The following is a 21,051-nucleotide window of genomic DNA, read 5'->3' as shown; positions in this document are numbered from 1 at the left end:
ACATGCGCGCGTTTTGGTTCGTGGAGAAAATATGTGACTCGCGTCAGTTTATAGAGCGTTGATCTACTCGCTGCTTAAATTATTATTAGTATTATTACAAGGGGGATTTGCTCAGAATTTTCAGCTGGATGCTGGAAAATGGCAGCTGTTCAGGGTATTATCACACAGTCAACATGGACGTTTACATTAGTTTAAATCATTACATGGAAGTTTACTCATTGCTAATTGATCAACATGGAAGTTTACATTAATAGTTTAAATCATACTGAGTTTTTACGTATTGTTAATTGATTTTGAGGTGGATGCTCAAAGTATCTTATAAAACTTTTTGCTATTTTTGACTAATTGCACAATAATATATGAGATAACTTTTTCACGTGTCCTTACATTATTGGTTGGAAATATCAAAACAATGTTATCCATGTTACAAGAAAGTTTTTCTGCTCCATTTGTGCTCTTTTTTTTTTTTTTTAATTCAATTGTACTTTATAGTTTTGAGAGTTACAATGATTAGGAGCCAATAACTAACTAACTCTTGTGGTTTAGTTGTACTTCTCTTATCAATGTTAAAAGAGTTCCTAAGTTCAAAACCTTACACCCCATATACTTTTTTAAAAAATAAATAAATTAAAATAAAGATTAGGAGCCGATAAGAATAAACTAATTATGAAGAATATAATATCATGATTGAGTGGATATATCTTTTACAAGTGATTTTTTTTTTTGTTGTTGGAGAATTATAGATTGCATTCATAATTCAGTTAAAAAAATCACAAGATACAAATGGCCAATACAAACTAGTTAGCCATTACAAATACGGAGAAATCTAACATCAAAATTAAGACAATCTGGTGCACTTCCACTAATGATCACATAGGACTAAAGAAACTCGGGCATAAGCATTCCCACTAAGATTGTAAACTCAAACGATCAAAAAGAGATAAAGCTTGGAAGAACCAAGTAAGAACAATACAAATAAAACTTTCACAAATAAGACGTGAAAACAACACAGAAACTCGTGACTTATTTCAAAAATAAAGAAACCAAATGACACCAGATTGTAACCCTGTAGTCACAAAGACAATCCACTATACACAAGCACCAATATATACAAGATCCGCACCAATCAACTTTCCTCTTTGACAAATAAAGCAAATACATCGAAAAAAGATAGATCATCAGAGATTTGTAATAGAATTACGCCGTAAACGAGTCAACGAAATAGAGAGGGAGACGATGCCAAAGGTAAAGATAAAGAGGATGGAAAGGGAAGGAGGTGGAGATGACAAGAAAAAGAGAGGAAAAAGAGACAAAAAGCATTAAAAAAAACACCCCGTAAAGAGAGGCGACTAAGAGTTTTCTCTCTTAGGGTTTCTTTTAGTTTTTTTTTTACAAGTAAACGTATAAGTGATTGGTTTAGTTTGAAAATAAAGACTACTATAAGTTTTAAGATTTTTTTCCCTGAGTGAATAACTTAGTGTTTAGTTTAGAATATATGTAGATAAATCTAAACATGACGCTATTTATAAATTATTGGATTAGTCTTGAATCAAAATGATTAATTACACTAGTTAGGTTAGAGTTGATTAGCAATTGTCACCTTCCTTGTTAAATTAACAATGGATTACTAAGATAGGTACATGAGTAAAATTTAACATATTTCGTTTGATGTCACTGAAGAGATTTACCCATATTTAGTAGTCGCTTTATATTTTTAATGATTCATGGATATGCCAATTCTGACTTCATGTAAACGTTTTGTGGAGATTTCTTGCAGATATATAAACAATAGATATTCAACATGCAGACCTCGGAATGCAACAATGGAAAGATGGTCTGAAAGTGCATACCTAGATTCTGGAATTTTCGCGGATTTCCATCGAAATAGAAAATCATTCCAAGTTGGCATCATCCTCATCTTGTGAAACAAGTAGTAAATTAAGGGATCATTAACAAATTAAATCGCATTAATTAATTAGTTAATTAATTTGATAGATAGACACCAGCTCGTTTTATTTATTTAATTGTTTTCTACAAAATAGGGGAACAAACACTGGGATTGCACTAACGCGTTTGGTTATGAAACAAATGTACAATGAGGTTGACATACATATATTAATTTATAATAAATCTACCCTTGGAGTGCCTTAAATTTTATCACCCCATTTTTTTTTATATGAATAATAATTTTATATATTCAATAAGAGCAACTCCACCCGTTTGCCTTTAGCCATGGCAAGGGGGGAGCTAGGGCAACCACTATTCACGTGAATAGTGGTTGCCCTTGCAAATAGTATTTTGTGTTTCCACCCATTGTCATGGCTAAGGGCAATTACTATTCATTTTTTTGTTTTTTTCACAACTTTTTTAATGAAAATAATTAATTTTGATAATATTTTCAGATAAGATTTCCGGGTTCCTACGTGTCAAAACTATTCATAATCGGATAAGATTTTTGGATTCAAATTTCGGATGAATTTCAAAATTCAAATTTCAGATAAATTTTTGGGTTCAAATTTCGAATGAATTTCAAAATTCAAAATTCAGATAAATTTGGGTTCAAATTTCGGATGAATTTCAAAATTCAAAATTCATATAAATTTGGGTTCAAATTTCGGATGAATTTCAAATTTCAGATAAGATTTTCATCCAATCAAATCAAGCCACGTGGCATGTCTATCTTGCCAAAATTTTCTATAAAACCAGAGGCTCAGCTCATACCTCTCACACCACGTCTTTCTATATTTTCATTTCTCAGAGTTTAGATTTCATACTTCATTCATTCTCAATGGAAGAATTTAGGAGATGCTTGGAGAGGCAAGAGCGAGAAACAAATGAGAGAAACCGTAGAGCAGATGAAATCAATGAGTTGCAGAGACAAGTCGATGAGCAAGTTCTCATAGCAGTGGCTTTGCAAGATGAAGAGAACCAAGGTCGCCGCCGTGGTTCACAAGTCGGCCGCCGCCGGAATGTGGAAAGACATAGGCATTCTCGGGGTAGGAATCTTTTGGAAGATTATTTTATCCCAACTTCTTTGTACTCTGATGTTGATTTTCAAAGGCGATTTAGAATGCAACCTCATTTGTTCAATAAAGTCATGCATGATATTTGCAATTATGATGCATACTTTGTTCAAAAGTGTGATGCTACTGGGGTTTTTGGGCTTCTTCCGGAGCAAAAGCTTACAGCTGTTATACGAATGTTGACGTATGGAACATCTGCTGATCAGGTGGATGAGATTGCCCGGATGGGGAAGTCCACTACGTTGGAGGCTTTGGTAAGATTTTGTCAAGCAGTTGAAACTCTGTATACTAGGGACTACCTGCGTAGACCTACTCCCAGGGACCTCCAACAGCTTCTACAAAAAGCCGAAGCTCGAGGATTTCCAGGAATGATTGGTAGCATCGACTGCATGCACTGGCAATGGAAGAATTGCCCAACTGCCTGGCAAGGTGATTACGAAAATAGAAAAGGCCAAAAAAGTATCATTCTTGAAGCCGTTGCTGGCTTCGACACATGGGTTTGGCATGCCTTCTTTGGATTGCAGGATCCCAAAATGATCTCAACATGCTGGGTCAATCCCCGGTCTTCAACGATGTATTGAGAGGCCAGGGCCCCAATATCACCTATCAAGTCAATAATACAGTGTACCAGACAGGGTATTATCTAGCTGACGGCATCTACCCGAGGTGGACCACTTTTGTCAAATCTATTTCGAATCCCCGATCCCAGAAGAAAAAATTATTTGCTACCTATCAAGAGGGATACAGGAAAGATGTCGAAAGGTGTTTTGGCATCCTTCAAGCTCGGTGATTGATTATTCGAGGTGCGGCCCGTATGTTTGATGAGGAGATCCTCAGAAGCATTATGATGACTTGCATCATCCTCCATAATATGATTGTGGAGGATGAGTATGATTATGATGCTTTAGAGGTCTACGAACCGGATCCAATGAACACGGCCTTGACACGGATTTATGAAAGGCCCATGGGACCAAGTGGAGAACCATTTGAGCCGGAACCGTTGGTGAGGGATGGTCATTTGATTACCCGAATGATAGATCGATATACAGAGATGCAATCTTCATATATTCATGAAATGCGTCAAGTTCACTTGATGGAGCATCTATGGGCGGTGAAAGGCAATGAAGAAAAATGATGGAGCATAGATGCTTTGGTTATGTTTTATTTAGTTATGGTTTGGTTGTGTTGTATTTTTATTTATTATGCTTTGGTTGTGGTTTGTTATTATTATTGTGCCTTGTTTGTAGTTTTTTTTAATTTTTATTTTGTTTTGTTTGAAGTATGGAATATGTTGAATAAAAAGGTAATTTATTGAATGCTTTGTTTATTAAATAACGAAATCTAATACAAGTCATTACGAATTACTACTACTAAAATAAAATACATGAATTACAACAACTTTAATAGAAAACATGAAAAATACAAATACATAAAAGGTAGGCTAACAAATTTAATGGTTTCCATCATTTAACCAATCCGTGTGGCTAGGCCCATCATCCCGGAAAAGTCTTCTTCTCATAACATCCCTTCGTTCTAGCTTCCAAAATTGTTTTGTTTCAGGGGACATATGACTTGTATCCATGGCCATGGTTTCCCGATCCGTCTTGTCCATATCTTTTTTGCGCAAATACTCCATTTCTCGTGCATACTCAGCTTGAAGGGTCAACTCGTTATCTTGGCATTTCTGCTCCATTTCAATTCTTAGGCCGTTTTGCCTTGCAATTTCCTCCAAAAACTTTGAATTATTATTGCTTGAATTACCCACTTTCTTTGCCTTCGCAGCCTTTCGGCCAATGGGCCTCGGCTCCTTTTTCATGGGTGAGTCTTGACTCATAGGAGAATCGAGAGGTGAATCCGATGCCATTGAATCACGGAGTGGCGTCTCGTTTAACACAACGGCGGGACCCGTCGAAATAATTATGAAGCGTTTGCAATATTTCACCACCTCCCAACATTCATGATGGTTGAAACTTTTTTTGCCACCCCCGGTTGCACCGAACCACATTTGTGCTTGTATCATCTATTTAACAAAAAAATAGAAATGCAATAAATATTTAAAATATATTGGATATGCAAGTAACAAAAAAAATAATAATGGAAATGCAATTAACCTTACAAATAAATTAGAAGTGCAAGAAAATTAAGAAACAAGTGGAAATGCAAGAAATATTAACAACATATTGAAAATGCAAGAAATATTAACAAAATATTGAAAATGCAAGAAATATGAACAAAATATTTAAATTGCAAGAAATATTAACAAAATATTGATACTGCAAGAAATATGAACAAAATATTTAAAATGCAAGAAATATTAACAAAATTGAAAATGCAAGCAATATTAACAAATTATATATATTAGGAGATTAAACTTAATAAAACAAAAATTATAAAATACTTACCTCGTTAGTACGATTTTCCCCGCTTCTATAGTTGTCCATCGCTTTTGCTAGGGCAGCTCTCCATTTTCCCAACTTTTTATTCAGAATTTTCCATCTACTGGATAATGTCATCTCCGTACGAGTAGACCCCGGAATTTTTTCACAAAATTCGGCATGAATTTTTTTCCACATATGAAAAAATTTCATCTCATTGCCGGACACGGGACAATGACAAATTTGGAGCCAAGCCTCACACAAGGAAACATCTTCCATGGTGCTCCAAGCCCCTCCGGTTTCGATAGAAGAAGCCATAAAAATATGAAATCAAAATACTAGATGAAAAAGAGGAAAATGTTGAGTAAAGAGTGAATAATAGTAGAAGTATAATGAAATGTATGAGGATTGGTGTTGAAAGTGAAGGGTATTGATAGGTATTTATAGAAAAAAACAATCTGAATTTTTTAGAATTTTTTTAAAAAATTTACGATTTTTTTTTTCATATTTTTATTGCCCAAAAAAGCCTCAGCCGTAGGATTGGATTCGGAGATGCTGATCGGAGGCCCAGGGACGCGACACGTGGAAACTTCCCATTGGAGCTGGCGTCGCGCTGACGTCAGCGCGCGCTGTTTCAAATTTTTTTACCGTTGGCGCGTGCATTGCACGCGCCAACGGTAAAAAAATTTGAAACGCGCTAGCTGACATCAGCGTGACGCGAGCGCTGACGTCAGCGACCGCGGGCTGCAGGTCGGGCTCGTCTCGCCTTCGGGCTGGCCCGAGTTGGTGGGTCCCACACCTCCCCCCCCCCGGGCCTGGGCTATGCGGTGGAACGAAATTTTTTTTTCTTCTCCCCTCGCCTCAAGCTCGGCCCGTCCGCTGGAGTGGCTCTAAGAAAATCAAGTAATAGTAGCTCAAATAATTAAGAGCCTTTATCGATACATCTCGAATTCTTTATCCGATTTTCACCTCTTCTAAAATCGATTGCGTAAAATAAAGAAGTTAAACCTGATGGATAAGTACTGAGAGAGAGAGAGAGAGAGAGAGAGAGAGAGAGAGAGAGAGAGCAAAAGTCACAAGAGAAGTGTAGCCTCTGAGATGTGAATGCAAAGACTTTAGAAAATTAAGCCAAGTGAGGACGCGCTCATTATTTGCGGCATGCAATTTCGTCCCAAAAAGAAACAAATCCCCGGATAGATTTAGAATTTTCAAAATCAAAGAAAAGTTGGACTCCCCAAGAAGTCACAGATTACGGGGCCGGTTTGGTTCCATTCCATCTGTGGATGCAATTTAGGTCGATGCCCAAGTCAACAGGAACATGAGACAGAGCCAATGACAGATAGCCACTCATTGTCAACTTGTCAACTTGTCAACTTGTCAGTTGTCATGTGGATTTTGTCCACTACAAATTTAATTAAAATACAAAAAAATTATAGAATTTGAAAGAAATGCGCGAGTGGGATCATGCATATTCTTATTCCAAGTGAAAGGAATTAAGAAAAGAAAAATTAACAGAAGTTAAAATGTTTTAACAATTTTTTTTATATTAGGGTTTTTAAGAGCAATAGTATTCGAACTTGTGTCCGATTCGCATTTTGGTTTAAAAATGTCTCTTGTTGTAGTTCTTTAATTTCGTTTTCGTTAGCACTATTGATTATGCCGTTGTAATATGTTCCATTTTTAGTCAAATTTAAAGGGAAAATTGTCATTTTATATAGCTTTCACTATTGGAGCCAATATTCGAGTTACAGGACTAAAATGTAAGTTGTTTATATATTCAGGTTCATTGCTCTTAAAAAAACCTAGAGACTAAACTTGAAATGACCATTGTGCGTCTAAATTTAATAGAAAATTTAATGGATGACCAACAGTACTAACGAAAATGAAGTTGATGGACTACGTCAACCATTTTTAAAGTTCAAGAACCAAAATGCGAATTGGGCACAAACTCATAGATTATTGCTCCTAAAACCTCTTTTTATTATTATTCATGCAGTAAAATAAACTTCGCATAAACTTTTAGTTACATGATTGGATGATTAAGAAAAAACAAAGCTGGCTCTTAAAAATCTTTTAGTTACCATAAGCTAAACAATAAATCATTAATATTCAATATATATATTTTTTTTTGTTGCAATGAGAAGAACAAACAAACAAAGCAGAAAATTAAGTGATCCTTTTATTGTAACAATCAAAAGAGTCTTATTTCATGGATCTCCTTTATTCGGTTTGACGAAATGTTATTTGATCAAATTTAAATATATGAATGACTTTTCTTTTTCTTCTAGGAAATGTTTTGAGTGAGACCAAGTCTAAGTTTTAGATTTTAGCGTTTGTTTTTTGTGGGTTAAATTTAGGAGCTTCGAAGAACTTTGAAGTTTGACCTTGACTCACTTGGGCTTGGTTTAGGTTTTAGTTTAATGATTAGAAGTATGAACATGTGAAAATGACCAACTAGAAAACCATTAGATATTCTCATTATACCTTAATTTCAACGTGAAAGAAATAGGATCTAATAACCAAAGAAATGTAGACAAGTTATTCCATGAAGAATAACAATATATTAGAATTCAAGATAGTTTCTTTGGACTTTTGGTATGAGTTTTTCAATTTTGAGACAATCATTTCCTTTCAAATTGTTTGTCATATTCAAAATCTTGAACTAATTTTTAAGGAACACTAAAATATGTAACTTTAAAATTTGCTGAAAAATTCAAAAAAATTCTGACTTTTTCGAATAGTAATGAATGTTGAAATTTTTGATATTTTTTAAAAACAAAATTAGGAGGACATTTTATGAGTTGGGATTGAAATCCTATTATTCCGATTTGATCCGTCCAAAAATCAGGCCTAGTCCCCATAGTTCATTTCCATTTTTTTGATGGTCTTTAGAGAGAGTTTTGTGTGTATGGGACCTCAATTACTTTACAAAGTGAGACCCAAATTAAAGCTACCTAAAACTTAAAACTCAAATTAAAGCCAAAACAAATCAAGAGGGTCCGCAAAGATGCTTCTAAGAGCAAGTCCACCCCAAAAGGCTAAGGCAAGGCAAGGGCTGTCACTATTCACATGAATAGTGGCAGCCTTTCCTTTTTTGGTTCCACTCCAAAAGGTTAGGACAAGGGCAAGAAAAAAAAAAGATATTATGCAACAAAATATAAACAATTTAGAAATGCAAGAAATAAAATGATTATGCAAGAAAAAATATATATGAAAGAAAATATAAACAATTTACAAATGCAAGAAAAAAAAAATTATAAATATTGGAAGGAGAAGAGTTTGTATGAGGATTTAGTGTGGAAAGTGAATAAAATTATTATGTATTTATATGAAAAACATCTATAATTTTTTGATATTTTTTTTCGCTCGCTAACGTCAACGCCTTCAAGCTTGAGCCCAGACAGATCTTGCCCGTGGGCTTGCTTTGGTTGGTGGGATTCAGGACTTGCGCGGGCTGCATGTCGTGCGCTGCAGGGTCTTTTGGGCTGGCAGGGGCCTTTTGCCCGGTTTGGTGGCATGCGCTGGACATGCTCTAATGATTGAACCTAAGTCGGTGGTGGAGAGAGTGCAGATAACGGTTGTGTTTCCCGCCATAAACATCGTTCTATTTACCTTCTGTGCCACCCAAACGGATAACAATACAAAACCAGATAGCAGAAACCAGAGGCTGAGCAGAGCGCTTCAAAACCAATGGCCGCTCTAAGCATTGGCATCGCTACCACCAGCTCACCCTTACTTACAAGGCCGACACCGCGTAGTTCGAGGCCTACAAGAATTTCCTGCATTGGATGGGTACCTTCAAACTCTGCTTCTCAAAAATTTCAGGGAAATTCAAAGCATGGAATTTAGTATTTTTTTTATAATCAATTCTTCTTTCTTTTCTTTTTTTCGAATTTAATATTTGTTTGAATTAATCTAAGGAAGGACCCAGAAGGTGTCTTGGGGCCGCCGCAGACGGGCCATTTGGCCCGAATAGAGTTCAAGAGGCGGCTGGAAAGAGACGCCGATGCTCGAGAAGCCTTCGAGCGCCAAGTCATTGAAGAAAAAGAGCGCCGTAGAGCTCTTAGAGAAGTAATTTGAGAAATGGGTTTTGAATTTTCATGAATTGGGCCTTTTTTTGTTGTTAAAGAAATAATTTTTAAGTTACTGTGTGTGTATATTGTGTTTGATTGTTTTTTAGTCTCGGGCTGCGCCGGATACTGCAGAGGAGTTGATCGAGTACTTTCTCAACACTGAGGCACGGGAAATTGAGTTCGAGATTTCGAGGTTGAGGCAACGGTTAGTGCTTTAAAGTTTAAACCCATTTCTGTTTGAAGCCTGAAGAGAATGGCAAAGTAGGAAATGCATGCCATCTGTTTGAGGAGAAGCTTAAATGAATGTTAAAATTGATGGCAGCTCACATTTTCAGTGTCTGTGTTTGGTTCTATTGCATATAGCTTAGAAATAGAAATGTTGTGATGGAGAATATTGTCAGTCGATGGTTACATAATCTTTACTTGTTGGAGTTGTATCAATCTCAATTTTCCATCAGCTCCACAGGGTACATTTGAGCTGCATGTCAGATGATAGGAGCATAGGGTAGAACTTGCGCTTGCAAAAACCAGCCTACAAGGGAAGGTTGCGCAAGAGCTCACATACTAGCCCGAGATTTTTAATTTTTCAATGTGGAATATTGGGATTCTAAAATGGAACATATATGGACCTAATATAATGAATGGTTAAGATCCATACACCAAATGAAGTGTAGGTTTTTCAATTCTAGGCTATATGCTCCACGGTTAGTTGAGAACTGACAATAATTAGAAAGTCATTTCATTCAGAAAATGCAGTTATCAATATTTTTTGCATTTACTTTTTATGAGTAAGTTTTTTTTTATTACTTTTTTTATATTTAATTTTCTTAATTGAGATGAACTACCACTGAATTTTGAACCCTTAAACCCATCGTCTTCCACTCTTGTTCTTCCTTCTTAAGGGAAGGAAGTGCTATTAGCTTAAAATGGCACTAGCATTTACCATTGACTATTCTTATTGCACTCCAATTTATCTCCTTATTGTCTTGCCATTTGGGAATTTACTCTCTCAATGAGAATTATATATATCATTTATAATTTTTGTCCATGAACCTCTGCCTTACTTCCATTATTTTCCCCTTACATATGTTATTTGCAGATTGGACAAGGAATTTTTCTCACACCTTCAATATGAGCTAGGTCAGCTTCGGTTTGCTGTTTCAAAAACTCAGGTTCCTCACTGAAACTATCTATTTGGGTCAATTTCTGAAACTATACAATCAGGCTCCTCACTGAAACAATACGTTCGGTTTGCTGATGATTTTTCTAGGATATAGAGGATAGATTGATTGAGTTGGAAGCATTGCAGAAAGCCCTGCAGGAAGGAACAGGTCTGTTTAATTCCACAAACGTTTGTGATAAAGACTTGGTGTTCTTACCTGCTTACTAAAATGCTCCATTCTCTGTTACAGAGGCATATGACAAAATGCAAACTGACCTCATTAAAGCAAAGCAGAGTCTAACCAAAGTCTTGACTTCAAAGGATGTAAAAGCAACTGTATGTGCTGCTTTTTTCACTCATGAAGCAATGAAGTTTAACAGTTATGTAATTTGTGTTACTCAACTAAATTATCCTTGACAATGCAGTTACTAGATATGGTTGAGCGCAATGAACTTAATAGATCCTTCTTGACACTTCTTGATGAAAACATTGCAAATGCACACAAGGGCAACCAGGTAAATCACTTTGGGAAAACTTCTTTCATATTGCCTGAGATAATTCATTTCATTCTTTGTTTGTAATTTCGACTTGAGGCAGATACATTGCAAGTTCCCTTACAAAACATAAAATTTTCCCTTTAACATGCTATTACTCACTAGCCGTGGGACCATTTTTTTAGTACCAGAAAAATAGGGTAGTGGATGTTCTGATGAAATTTTAAACTACTGTAAGTGAAGGTAGAATATCTAAAGCAGCACTTTCACTTAGTTACGTACTCAACTTAAAAAATGCAATTTAGTTCCTTCTTCTGTCCCCTCACCGCTAATTGATGAACCAAAAGTCAGTTTTTGTATTAAGAAAAAACTGCCTGAATGCTAACCTAGCATGCAGAAATTATAAAACGATTGCTACTTTGTTGGACTGATCCACTATTGTCTGGACACATTGGGTTACTTGCTTGAGTTGGCCTGAGAAGAGTTCACATAGAGAGGATTTAGAGGAGTAGTAAAAGTGCAAGAGGTTTGCTGTTGTGAAACTTAATCAAACGTAACTTTATTTTGGTCTCTTCATTTGTACCTGAATTCAACTTCTCGTAGAGGTAAAAATCTTCTTTGCATTTAAGTACACCAATCACTGGTCCACTTATCCTATATACTATTTGAACTCCTATAGTTGAAGAATTCTTGACACAGACGCACCCAAAAAAAAAAAAAAAGAAGTTAAATCTTATTCAGTAACTGTAACTGCATCCATGGTGAATTAAAATCTGAAGATCTATGTCAATGTTAAATTATGACTTGCAGAAGCAAGCAGCTGATTTCATGGAAAAGCTTCGTGGGGCTGTTCTCAAGTACATGACAGTTTAGTGCTGAGGTGGTAAATATTAAGCGGTTGATTAGTCTCTTAGACGAAGTTTTTCTGACTTTGATTGTCCATATTGTGTTGCCACACTACATTCAGTAGATTATGTTTTTAAACTACGAAAAAAATGAGAAATTGTAAAACATTGGGAGTACTATTGTATCAATAAATGTTTTTATATGCAATAATATACATAAAGTTACATCCTAGATCTTTCTACTTTAATGGAGAAATCACAAAATTCAGAATCATCATACCGTAGGATGAGATTGATTTAACAACAAATTAAATAAGGCTAAATCAAGTGTGAAGTCATAATCTATTGATGTGTATTCAGTGAAACAATGGTTATGGAGTCACTGTCTTTAATTTTCTTGTTCAGCAAAACAACTTTGTAATTTATCGTTTTTATTTTTATTTTTGATGTTTTGATGTTGGTAGTTGATTAATTCATAGAAGCTGACAATGGATGTCCTTTTTATTCCTTGAGAACCAGTGATTATTGGAAAGTGGTCACTGATTTGGAAAGCACTAAACAGTCATAAAGTGAAATGCAGTACATTGTGTGGCACAGGATTTTCTGCTTTTTTCACATGTATGCCAAGCAACCTTTCTATTAGAGAGATGCTCTTGGAGGCTATTGGGTTGGTCGTGTAAGAAGTCTATGCTTGAAACTTGGAACAGAACTATGCCTTAGTTTCCTCCCTCTATAATTAGGTGCGAGAACAACTTAGGGTAGAAAATAGCATCTGAAGATTTTGCACAACTGTTTGCACACAAATCCAGCCACAATGATTGGTCAAGATTTAAGTGTGAAATAATGTCCTTTTGTGCGGTTTTGCGGCATTTTACGGGGTGCAGATTGAATACGCGCTTGCCACTACTCGGTTTGAATAAGTGTAGGTAGAACTAAAGAACCAAAGAATTACAAAAACTAAAAGTACAATGACTGAGAAAGCACTTGAGGAACAAGTAACGATGCTAGTTACAAAAACTTAAGGGGTTATATGAATAAAATTTCAACGTTCTTCAAATAGAATCGCTTCTTGAGCAGAAGTGCTTCCTGCAGAAGCAAATCCCAAACAGGCTTTGAGGATTTAATTTATCTTTGATATACTTTACGCACTTAAGATTATGCGACGTCCACAACCTTGGCCTTGTTTATTAATTTCTAAGTGCCTCAGTCAGTGCCCTAGCTGGGTTTCGTTCTCAAACAACGACATGTAGACTTTTGCATAATGTATCATCACTTTTTTCTCTGTGTGCTGTGCACTTAGATGAAAGTGGGTAATATAGTATGCAATAGGGTTTTGACAAAGTTGCCATTTAGTACTATCTATCAATAATATATGTATATAGTTATTAGCCCTTTTATATCATGATCTGCAAGTTGCTTAATAATATAGTTATTATTACTCTTCAATTAATTATTGACTAATTGTTAGGTGGTAAATCACACAAGTTTCAGCCATTTAACAGTATTTCAACACTGGACTAATTTCTGTTGGCCAAATTTTACTTTGATTATGCTTTTGGCCCAAACCCTATTGAAATCAATGAGATAAAGTAGATTAGGTGCTTTGGAATTTAAAAGGGTTAGGCTTACATTTACTCCAAACTTCATACAGTAGAGGAGATGAGAAGATGAGGATTTAACCGAAGAAAACTGGTGATCTTAAATTCCTTGCAACCAAACAGGGTGGAAAAAAAGTGAAGAACAATAAAGAGACTAAAGAGAAAAATAAACGGAAGGCAGTAGAAGCAGCTAAAAGAAAAGTAGGCATGTGACCACTTTTATTTACTCTCCAAGGAAGATTTTAAAAAAAACTTCTAAAATTCTCTCTATATAACTCACTCTCTGTTTTTATTTTCCATGCCTTTCAAATCCTCTTGCCCCTCTCCATATCTTTGCGGACATGACAAGACTTGGTCTTGGCCTTTCCTTTTTGGTTCTCTTCCATGTTCTTCACATGTTTGGTGCAGCAGACTCCACCATTGCCAGACACTCAAGCCCCACAGCTTTCATCAAAGCCTCATGCAGGGCCACTGATTATCCTGCACTGTGTGTTCAAAGCCTTGCAGGCTACGCAAGTGCCATCGGACAAAGTGAAAGACAGTTAGCTCAAACTGCTTTGACAGTGAGCCTAGCCCGGGTGCGGTCGGCTCAATCCTATGTGGCCAAGTTGACTAGAGTCAGGGGGATCAAGCCTAGGGAGTACAGAGCTGTGAAAGACTGCATAGAGAACATGGGTGATAGCGTCGACCGGCTTCGCCAATCGGTTAGGGAACTTGGCCAGACCGGTCGAGCCGTTGGCCAGGACTTCATGTGGCACATGAGCAATGTGGAGACTTGGGTTAGTGCTGCTCTCACTGATGAAAGCACTTGTCTTGATGGGTTTTCTGGTCGTTTCATGGATGGGAATATAAAGACAGCTATAACAAGAAGGGTCAATAATGTTGCTCAGGTTACTAGCAATGCATTAGCCCTGGTTAATCGCTTTGCTGCAAAACACAAGGCAGCCTCAGCTGCCAAGCAGCCTTAGATTTTGATTTTGTCTGGTTGTATAATGTAAATGTGACATGGTATTAGTAGGGTTTGTGCCTGGTTTAGATCTTGTCTTAGAAAGTCTTGTTCTTGTTGGTTGATGTGTAAAATGAAGCAATCTCTAAGGTCTAAAGTTTTGTAACAAGATCTTCTGTCTTTTGTAATATATGGACTCTGTTTTTTTTTTTTTTTTTTGTCTTTTTAAATATCTACTTATAAAATCAGTCATCAATTTGAACTCTGTTGAACTCAAACTGGAAGAACATGAGTTCACAACCTGATTTTCATGTTCACCTGGATGAGCTAAGCATCACTCATTTAGCTTTCTTTCAAATCTGATATGATGATATACACAGATTTAGCTTTTAGCTTTGAGCTTTTCTAGAAAGCACTTCCTGGAATCTTCTTGTCAGTTTATTGTCTGTTCCACACAATACAAATCCATGTGGGTTCCATTATTGTGTGGTAAATCATATATATTTATATATATAACACAAAGTAACACACGAAAGCTCATCATGCCAAGGAAAGGCAGGGGACAGTGGTTAAAGCAATGGCAAGCATCATTTTGAATGTGATTAGCTTTGGACGACCAAATCTCGTGTTATGAATGCAAATCTTCCAAAGATGAATAAAATATAAAATTTGAGGGAGCCTTATCCTTTCGTGAATGGGATGGGATGGGACATGTTGATTAAATTTTTTTACTTGAAAGTTGAAACATTCGGGAATCAGCAAAAGTGCTTCTGATTAGATGTGTGCTTGAAATAGTACCGAAGTGCCTAATTAAGCTTAAGAAGAATCAGCCGAAGTCATATTGATTGAGCATGGAAAGGAAGATGAGGACAAAGGAGAAAGTTCCATCCATTTGGTAATTGATCTTGGAGATTAGTGGGTTGACAGAGACCACAGTGGGAAGCCACTTACTTACATACATGAATTGGGAACCATTGTTAATTGAAGGTCTAAATACATCCTTAGTCCCCATAAAAGTGACTTGTGGACAATGTCATGTGAAGATCATCTGCCATGGATGTAACATGTATGTACTTTCCCTCTTCCTTAAAATGACGGATCTTGTATTGATATTTTAGATAATAATATTGATAATGTGTTTTGTTATTGACAATGATATCGACACATAACCAATACTATAACACCAACATTAAAGGAAAAGGGAGGCAGAACAGAAGGGTGCACTAAATCACACTCCATGTGCCTAACTTTTGAATATTATGCTCCTTCATTAATTTTAGAGTACAAATCCTAAATTTATATAAAATATTTATTCAACGAGGAAAAAGAATTTGTAGAAACTGGTGTAGATAAAGATCCCCATGCATTTCCTTTTGTTCAGGCTTCACAGCAGCTAAGAGTTGGAATTTGCATAGGATTCATCATGCCGTCAAAGTTCCACTAAAAAAAAAAAACTGTTAGACTGTAATTCATCAGGGTTTAGAGGTATATAACCACTGTACAATACTGTATTCTCAAGACATGGTTTTGGTGATACCAAGCTAATTAAAAAAAAAGAAAAAAGAAACATGCTTAGCCAAATTTGCAGCTAGAGCTTGTCTTTTATTATACACAAAAGAGATCCATTTGGGATTTGTTCTACCAGATTTTGTACGCACTTTCCTATCAGGCATAGTTACTGCAGATACAGTCAGCTGGTTCAGAAAAAGTCACTTGTCCTCATACACAAAGCCAAGGATAAGATCAAATCCCACCTTTCTTAGGGGTTTGATGGGGTAATTAAAAAAGAAGATCAAAGTTATTCTCTCATATTAGGAGATATATATGATCAATTAAATTTTTCCAGTTTAAACTATCGTTTATAATGACCCAAAAAACAAACAAACCAATTCTTCTTTCTGATCTCTTGCTCTTTGCATGGGATTTATCAGCATCAGGTAATCCAGAGCATGATTAAATTGTTGCATTATTGAAAAAAATTAACAGAAGTAGCTATCCCGTACTTATGAATCCAAATTAAGTGAAACACATCCCCATCAATCACTTTTAAAATTCTTTTTTATGTCCGAGAAAGCAATTGGGCAATTTGCAATGGCCGACTTCAAACCCCAATTAGAAACGTGCACGATTCTCTGCTGCTAAATCTTGAGTAGGATTAACGGCAAAGTATCTGTCAGTGTGATGCATTAGGTGTCTTATTTTGACTTAGTCAGGATGTTTATGTAGTTTTTTTTATTATGGAAAATGAATCTGCTAAAAAACAAATGAAGATAATTTAAAATTAATATTGATGATGTTATGTTTGGCCTCTACCATTTTCCAAATTTTTAGTGATTGAGTTATCACTATGTCCAAAAGAGGAACACGTTCAGAACTAGATGCCCTTTAAATTTTCCAAGATTCCATCTCATCAAGCATTTTCCTCCCAATAAGTGGGAACCACAAAGCTTTAGCTTTTCTATATATAATCAGAGAACCCTTTTCTTTGCTCTACAAATTCATCAAGCTCTCAAACTTCACCTATGGAAGGTTATCTTATGCCTGCACTACTATTAGCTCTGCATATTCTCCAATTATTCAATCACATAAACCCCTGCACAGCCACTGGCAAAACAAACACTCAATACATAAAAAGATCATGCAGTGTCACAATTTATCCTAGATTGTGCTACCACAGCCTCTCAATCTATGCCGGAAAGATCAAGACCGACCCGAAAGTACTAGCTCATACTGCACTCAATGTGACCCTTGCAGCCACCCAAGAAAGTTCTGTGATAATGAGAAGGTTGTCAGAAATCCATGGTTTGAAGCCTATAGAGACTGCAGCAGTGCTTGATTGTATGGAGGAGATTGGTGACGCTATCCTTGAGCTTCAACAGTCCTTGGATGAGCTTGGTCATGTAGTTAGAGGCTCAAATTTCTGGTTTCAAATGAGTGATATTCAAACATGGGTTAGTGCTGCGTTGACAGATGAGGACACCTGCATGGATGGGTTTGAAGAGCATCATCTGAGAGGCAGGGTGGAGGCTGTTGTCCGTAGGTACACAGTGAATGTTGCACATCTGACAAGCAATGCTTTGGCACTCATCAACAGCTATGCCTCATCTAAAGCTGCCTTGCCTTAGATTCTGTTTGGTTCTCTGGAAAGGTATATAAGGGAAACAAATTTTCTTGGCACTCAAGAAAAATAAGCCCCAATATTTTGGTCTCTTAGCTGCTGTCAAATCCATGTAAAAACCTGATGGAAAACATAATCATTTGATATAAAAGCTGCTAGAAATGTGAGGGTGGGAAGTTGCTTTTGGATTACATGTGTGTGATCGAGTGTTCTAGCAAAGAAGATCAACTCAATGTTTTTGTAGAAGTCATTTCCTTTTGGATTGTGGAATATTGGGATGTAAATAGCCAGATATATACCACACCTGAATGAATATAGCTGTAAGTTTTTTGGGGGTATTTATTTTATGTTCTGATTTCATATGAAAAATTACAAACAAAAAATCTGAAACAAACCCCAAGCAAGAAGCTTATTTTTCACGTCAATTGAGATCATAACAGGATGATATGACTCATGGATATATGGCTTTTGCGTGCCAATAAGGTCAAAGAATGACATGCCTGGGCCCTTTTCTCATTCATTTTCATGAAAGGAATGTTAAACTCTTTGATTTGAAATACAAGACTCTGCTTATTGGTCCTCATTGACGGTCAGAAAGTAAACCATTTAATTTAAGGCTACAATTCATGCAGCTGGTTTTGAGGTAACAAAGTTTCTACAATTCATGCACCTCTTGCTTAGCATAAATTAGTGGCATCTAAATTTCTACATTCTGTACCTTTAGCTAGGGTAAAATTGGCGGGGGCTTCAGGGGAAATCTATGTTAGGCAGCGTTTGGAGTAACAAAGTTTGCAAGGCATGACAGGGACTTGTCAAAAAATACAGATCAATCAGTTGTTCTATTACTAGATATAAAACTGTTCTACACATCATTTTTTATATATAAATTATAATAAAACGATAAATGGTAACAGTTATTTTACCAGCAATCAGATCCTTTACAACCATTGAACCATAGTTTATGAGTCTGAGAGAACCTTGGTCAGGGTGCTCTGTATTGATGCAACAGAATCTATGGCAGATTTTGTGAGCCAGCTGATTCCTACTTTAAGCCTATGCTCATCAGTTGGTAATCGAATCAAGTACGCTAATTTCCTCGCGGTATGGCCAATAGGACCTTCTAAAGTTAGCCCCTCAATGAAACTTGGAGAGATGGCTGCATCATTTCTCCCCAGAGTTATCATCTCACCTAAATTCTGAAACCTAAATGGCAAAAGAGGACGGTCATTGATTGCAGCCCACAGATTCCATCCAGCAAAGTCCGCTTGCTGAAAAGCAACCTGTGCGGTCGAAGGAAGAAGCCTTCCACTGGATTCCCTTAAAGCACAAGAATCACCAACTGCAAATATGCGTGGGTGGCCGTTAACACGAAGAGTTTCATCTGTTTCTGCTTGTCCCCGGGCATTTAAGGGAAGGTCATAGGGCCTGTCACGGGGTTCCAGCTTAGGAAGAAGAGATTTATTCCCAACAGTCCATAATACAATATCTGCTTCCACAGTTTGACTTTGTAACCCCCTTTGAGCAGGTTGAAGTTCCAATATATATTTCTCAGAATCATGTTGAGCAACACCTATGCTCTTTGTTGGCTTTTCTGAAGCTTCCAGATCAACATCTCTACGAATACAACGGACAACATAGCCCAACAGAAGTTCAACTTTCCTGGATGAGAGAACTTTAATTGCAGCTTCCCTATTGCCAGGTGGGGCATTCGGGCAGATTGTGGTTTCCACATTAATTGCTTTTACTGTGCCTCTATCCTGCAGTCTCTCTGATACGGTGGCAGCTAACTCAACTCCAGAGTAACCACAACCAACCACAGCCACACGAATGGCAGATTCTTTACGGAAGTTCCTCCTCTCCAATGTTCTTAACTTATGATCAACTTTACGAGCATCCTCCAGGGTGGAGAATGGCAATGCGAACTCTATTGCTCCTGGTACAACATCAAGCTTAGCTTCAGCTCCCAAAGCAAGAACTAGCCAGTCATATTCAACAAGGAGACCACTTTCAAGCAGCACAGATCCCCCACAACTGGATTGCGTAGGTCCATTCACTTCCAAATGATCAGAGGGATATAATAGTTTGGCCTTGTCTTGAAAAAACAGCACACTTGTATTTGCCAGCAAATCCGAAAAACGAGGAGCTATCTCCCATGCATCTACTTCTCCAGACAGAAGCTCATACAGCATTGGCTTAAAAACAAAGCGTTCAGACTGGTCAACAAGGAGCACCTGAGGTTTCCTGTCATCAGGCCATTCCAAAGATTCTAGTCTTAACGCAGTATATAGACCTCCAAACCCACCACCTAGTATACATACCCTTGGTCTCTTCTTATCTGGCCAAGAATATAATTGAGGTGCAGTTTCAGCTTCAGGTATCTCTGCAACATTTCCATTCGTCCCGGATGCACTGGAAGCAACAGCAAACCGAAATCCTTTCTGTTGAGAACTCGCAGATAATGATATGTTGGTCTCACCACATCTTCTCGAGAAACCAGGAAATAGCCTAGCCAAGTGCTTTGCCCTAGAATTGAATGGTACAAAACTTGCTGAAGCAGCTAATGCAACTGATGACATCATTTGAGCTTATCTCTGTAATAATAAACAAGATAGAGCCAACTAAACTTCCCATTTTCTATTTCCATAGTTTTATAAAAGAGAGATCCATTGACATCATGATGAGACAACATGTATAACCATATTAACATGAATTCCTATGGAAACAAAATAATAAGTTATCAAGCTAAAAAGTAAACAAGATCAAATGTTAATCATTGATGTTAATGTGCAAGAGCAGAACCAAGATCACGATTTGGGGTGTGCCAAACCAAATTCATCATCTTACATCCACCAAATTCCCCAATTATTAGTAAAAAAAAATATAGGCATTCTATCAGTAAGAAAACAGGAACAAATCAAATGCACCCTAATAGCAGATTATCACCAGAATTATCTATCACAAGACCAAATGCAATAAAACCCACAATATCCAAAAACAGATAAGGAACCAAGCAATCAGCAAATCAGAAACACAGCAGGTTCTCAATTCTAAACTCACACAGCAAACAAGAAAACCATAAACTTCTAAACAAATTTAAAAGGAAAAGAAAGGAAATTAACAAATACCTTTTTGTGGGTAATGCGTTACGTCATCACTGCAAAAGACTGGAGAAGAATTGAAGGAGAAGAACTGAAGAAGAATATGGAAAGTGGGCAGATGAGACTGAGGAAGAAGAAGGCGGGTTGGGCTTGGGGCTTAGAGATGGGTTATGGGCTTTACCGGAACACGTGCATTGCTCCTAACTGCAACTTTGCATTGCATGGACCCCAACCCGAGTACTATTTTTTAAGGATATTAATTTGAGATACGTGGCAGCTTCGCAGCCCTTGTTCTCCTCCAAGGCTAACATTTTTTAAC

The 21,051-nt window shown here is 36.8% G+C and overlaps 4 protein-coding genes across 4 annotated transcripts; 3 read left to right on the top strand and 1 right to left on the bottom strand.

Annotated features, from left to right (window-relative positions):
• Positions 9,044-12,204, top strand: LOC18777043. Its single transcript, XM_020564923.1, has 8 exons — positions 9,044-9,190; positions 9,323-9,469; positions 9,579-9,676; positions 10,571-10,643; positions 10,742-10,802; positions 10,884-10,969; positions 11,059-11,148; positions 11,938-12,204. Exons 1-8 carry the CDS (start codon positions 9,089-9,091, stop codon positions 11,998-12,000), a joined length of 720 nt encoding a protein of 239 aa, XP_020420512.1. The 5' UTR covers positions 9,044-9,088; the 3' UTR covers positions 12,001-12,204.
• Positions 13,618-14,729, top strand: LOC18776470 (21 kDa protein). Its single transcript, XM_007210158.2, has one exon. It carries the CDS (start codon positions 13,912-13,914, stop codon positions 14,536-14,538), a length of 627 nt encoding a protein of 208 aa, XP_007210220.1. The 5' UTR covers positions 13,618-13,911; the 3' UTR covers positions 14,539-14,729.
• On the top strand, positions 16,853-17,981 carry LOC18776708 (21 kDa protein). Its single transcript, XM_007209559.2, has one exon. The coding sequence runs from the start codon at positions 17,039-17,041 to the stop codon at positions 17,639-17,641; it is 603 nt and encodes a 200-aa protein (XP_007209621.1). The 5' UTR covers positions 16,853-17,038; the 3' UTR covers positions 17,642-17,981.
• LOC18777173 (alternative NAD(P)H-ubiquinone oxidoreductase C1, chloroplastic/mitochondrial) lies at positions 18,444-21,016 on the bottom strand. Its single transcript, XM_007209819.2, has 2 exons — positions 20,760-21,016; positions 18,444-20,225 (listed from the first exon to the last, which is right to left on the bottom strand). Exon 2 carries the CDS (start codon positions 20,211-20,213, stop codon positions 18,594-18,596), a length of 1,620 nt encoding a protein of 539 aa, XP_007209881.1. The 5' UTR covers positions 20,214-20,225; positions 20,760-21,016; the 3' UTR covers positions 18,444-18,593.

The sequence above is a fragment of the Prunus persica genome, chromosome G5 (assembly GCF_000346465.2).
Source record: "Prunus persica cultivar Lovell chromosome G5, Prunus_persica_NCBIv2, whole genome shotgun sequence".
Lineage (NCBI taxonomy): Eukaryota > Viridiplantae > Streptophyta > Magnoliopsida > Rosales > Rosaceae > Prunus > Prunus persica.
The sequence above is the reverse complement of the archived record's forward strand: the minus strand, read 5'-3'. Positions and strand labels throughout refer to the sequence as shown.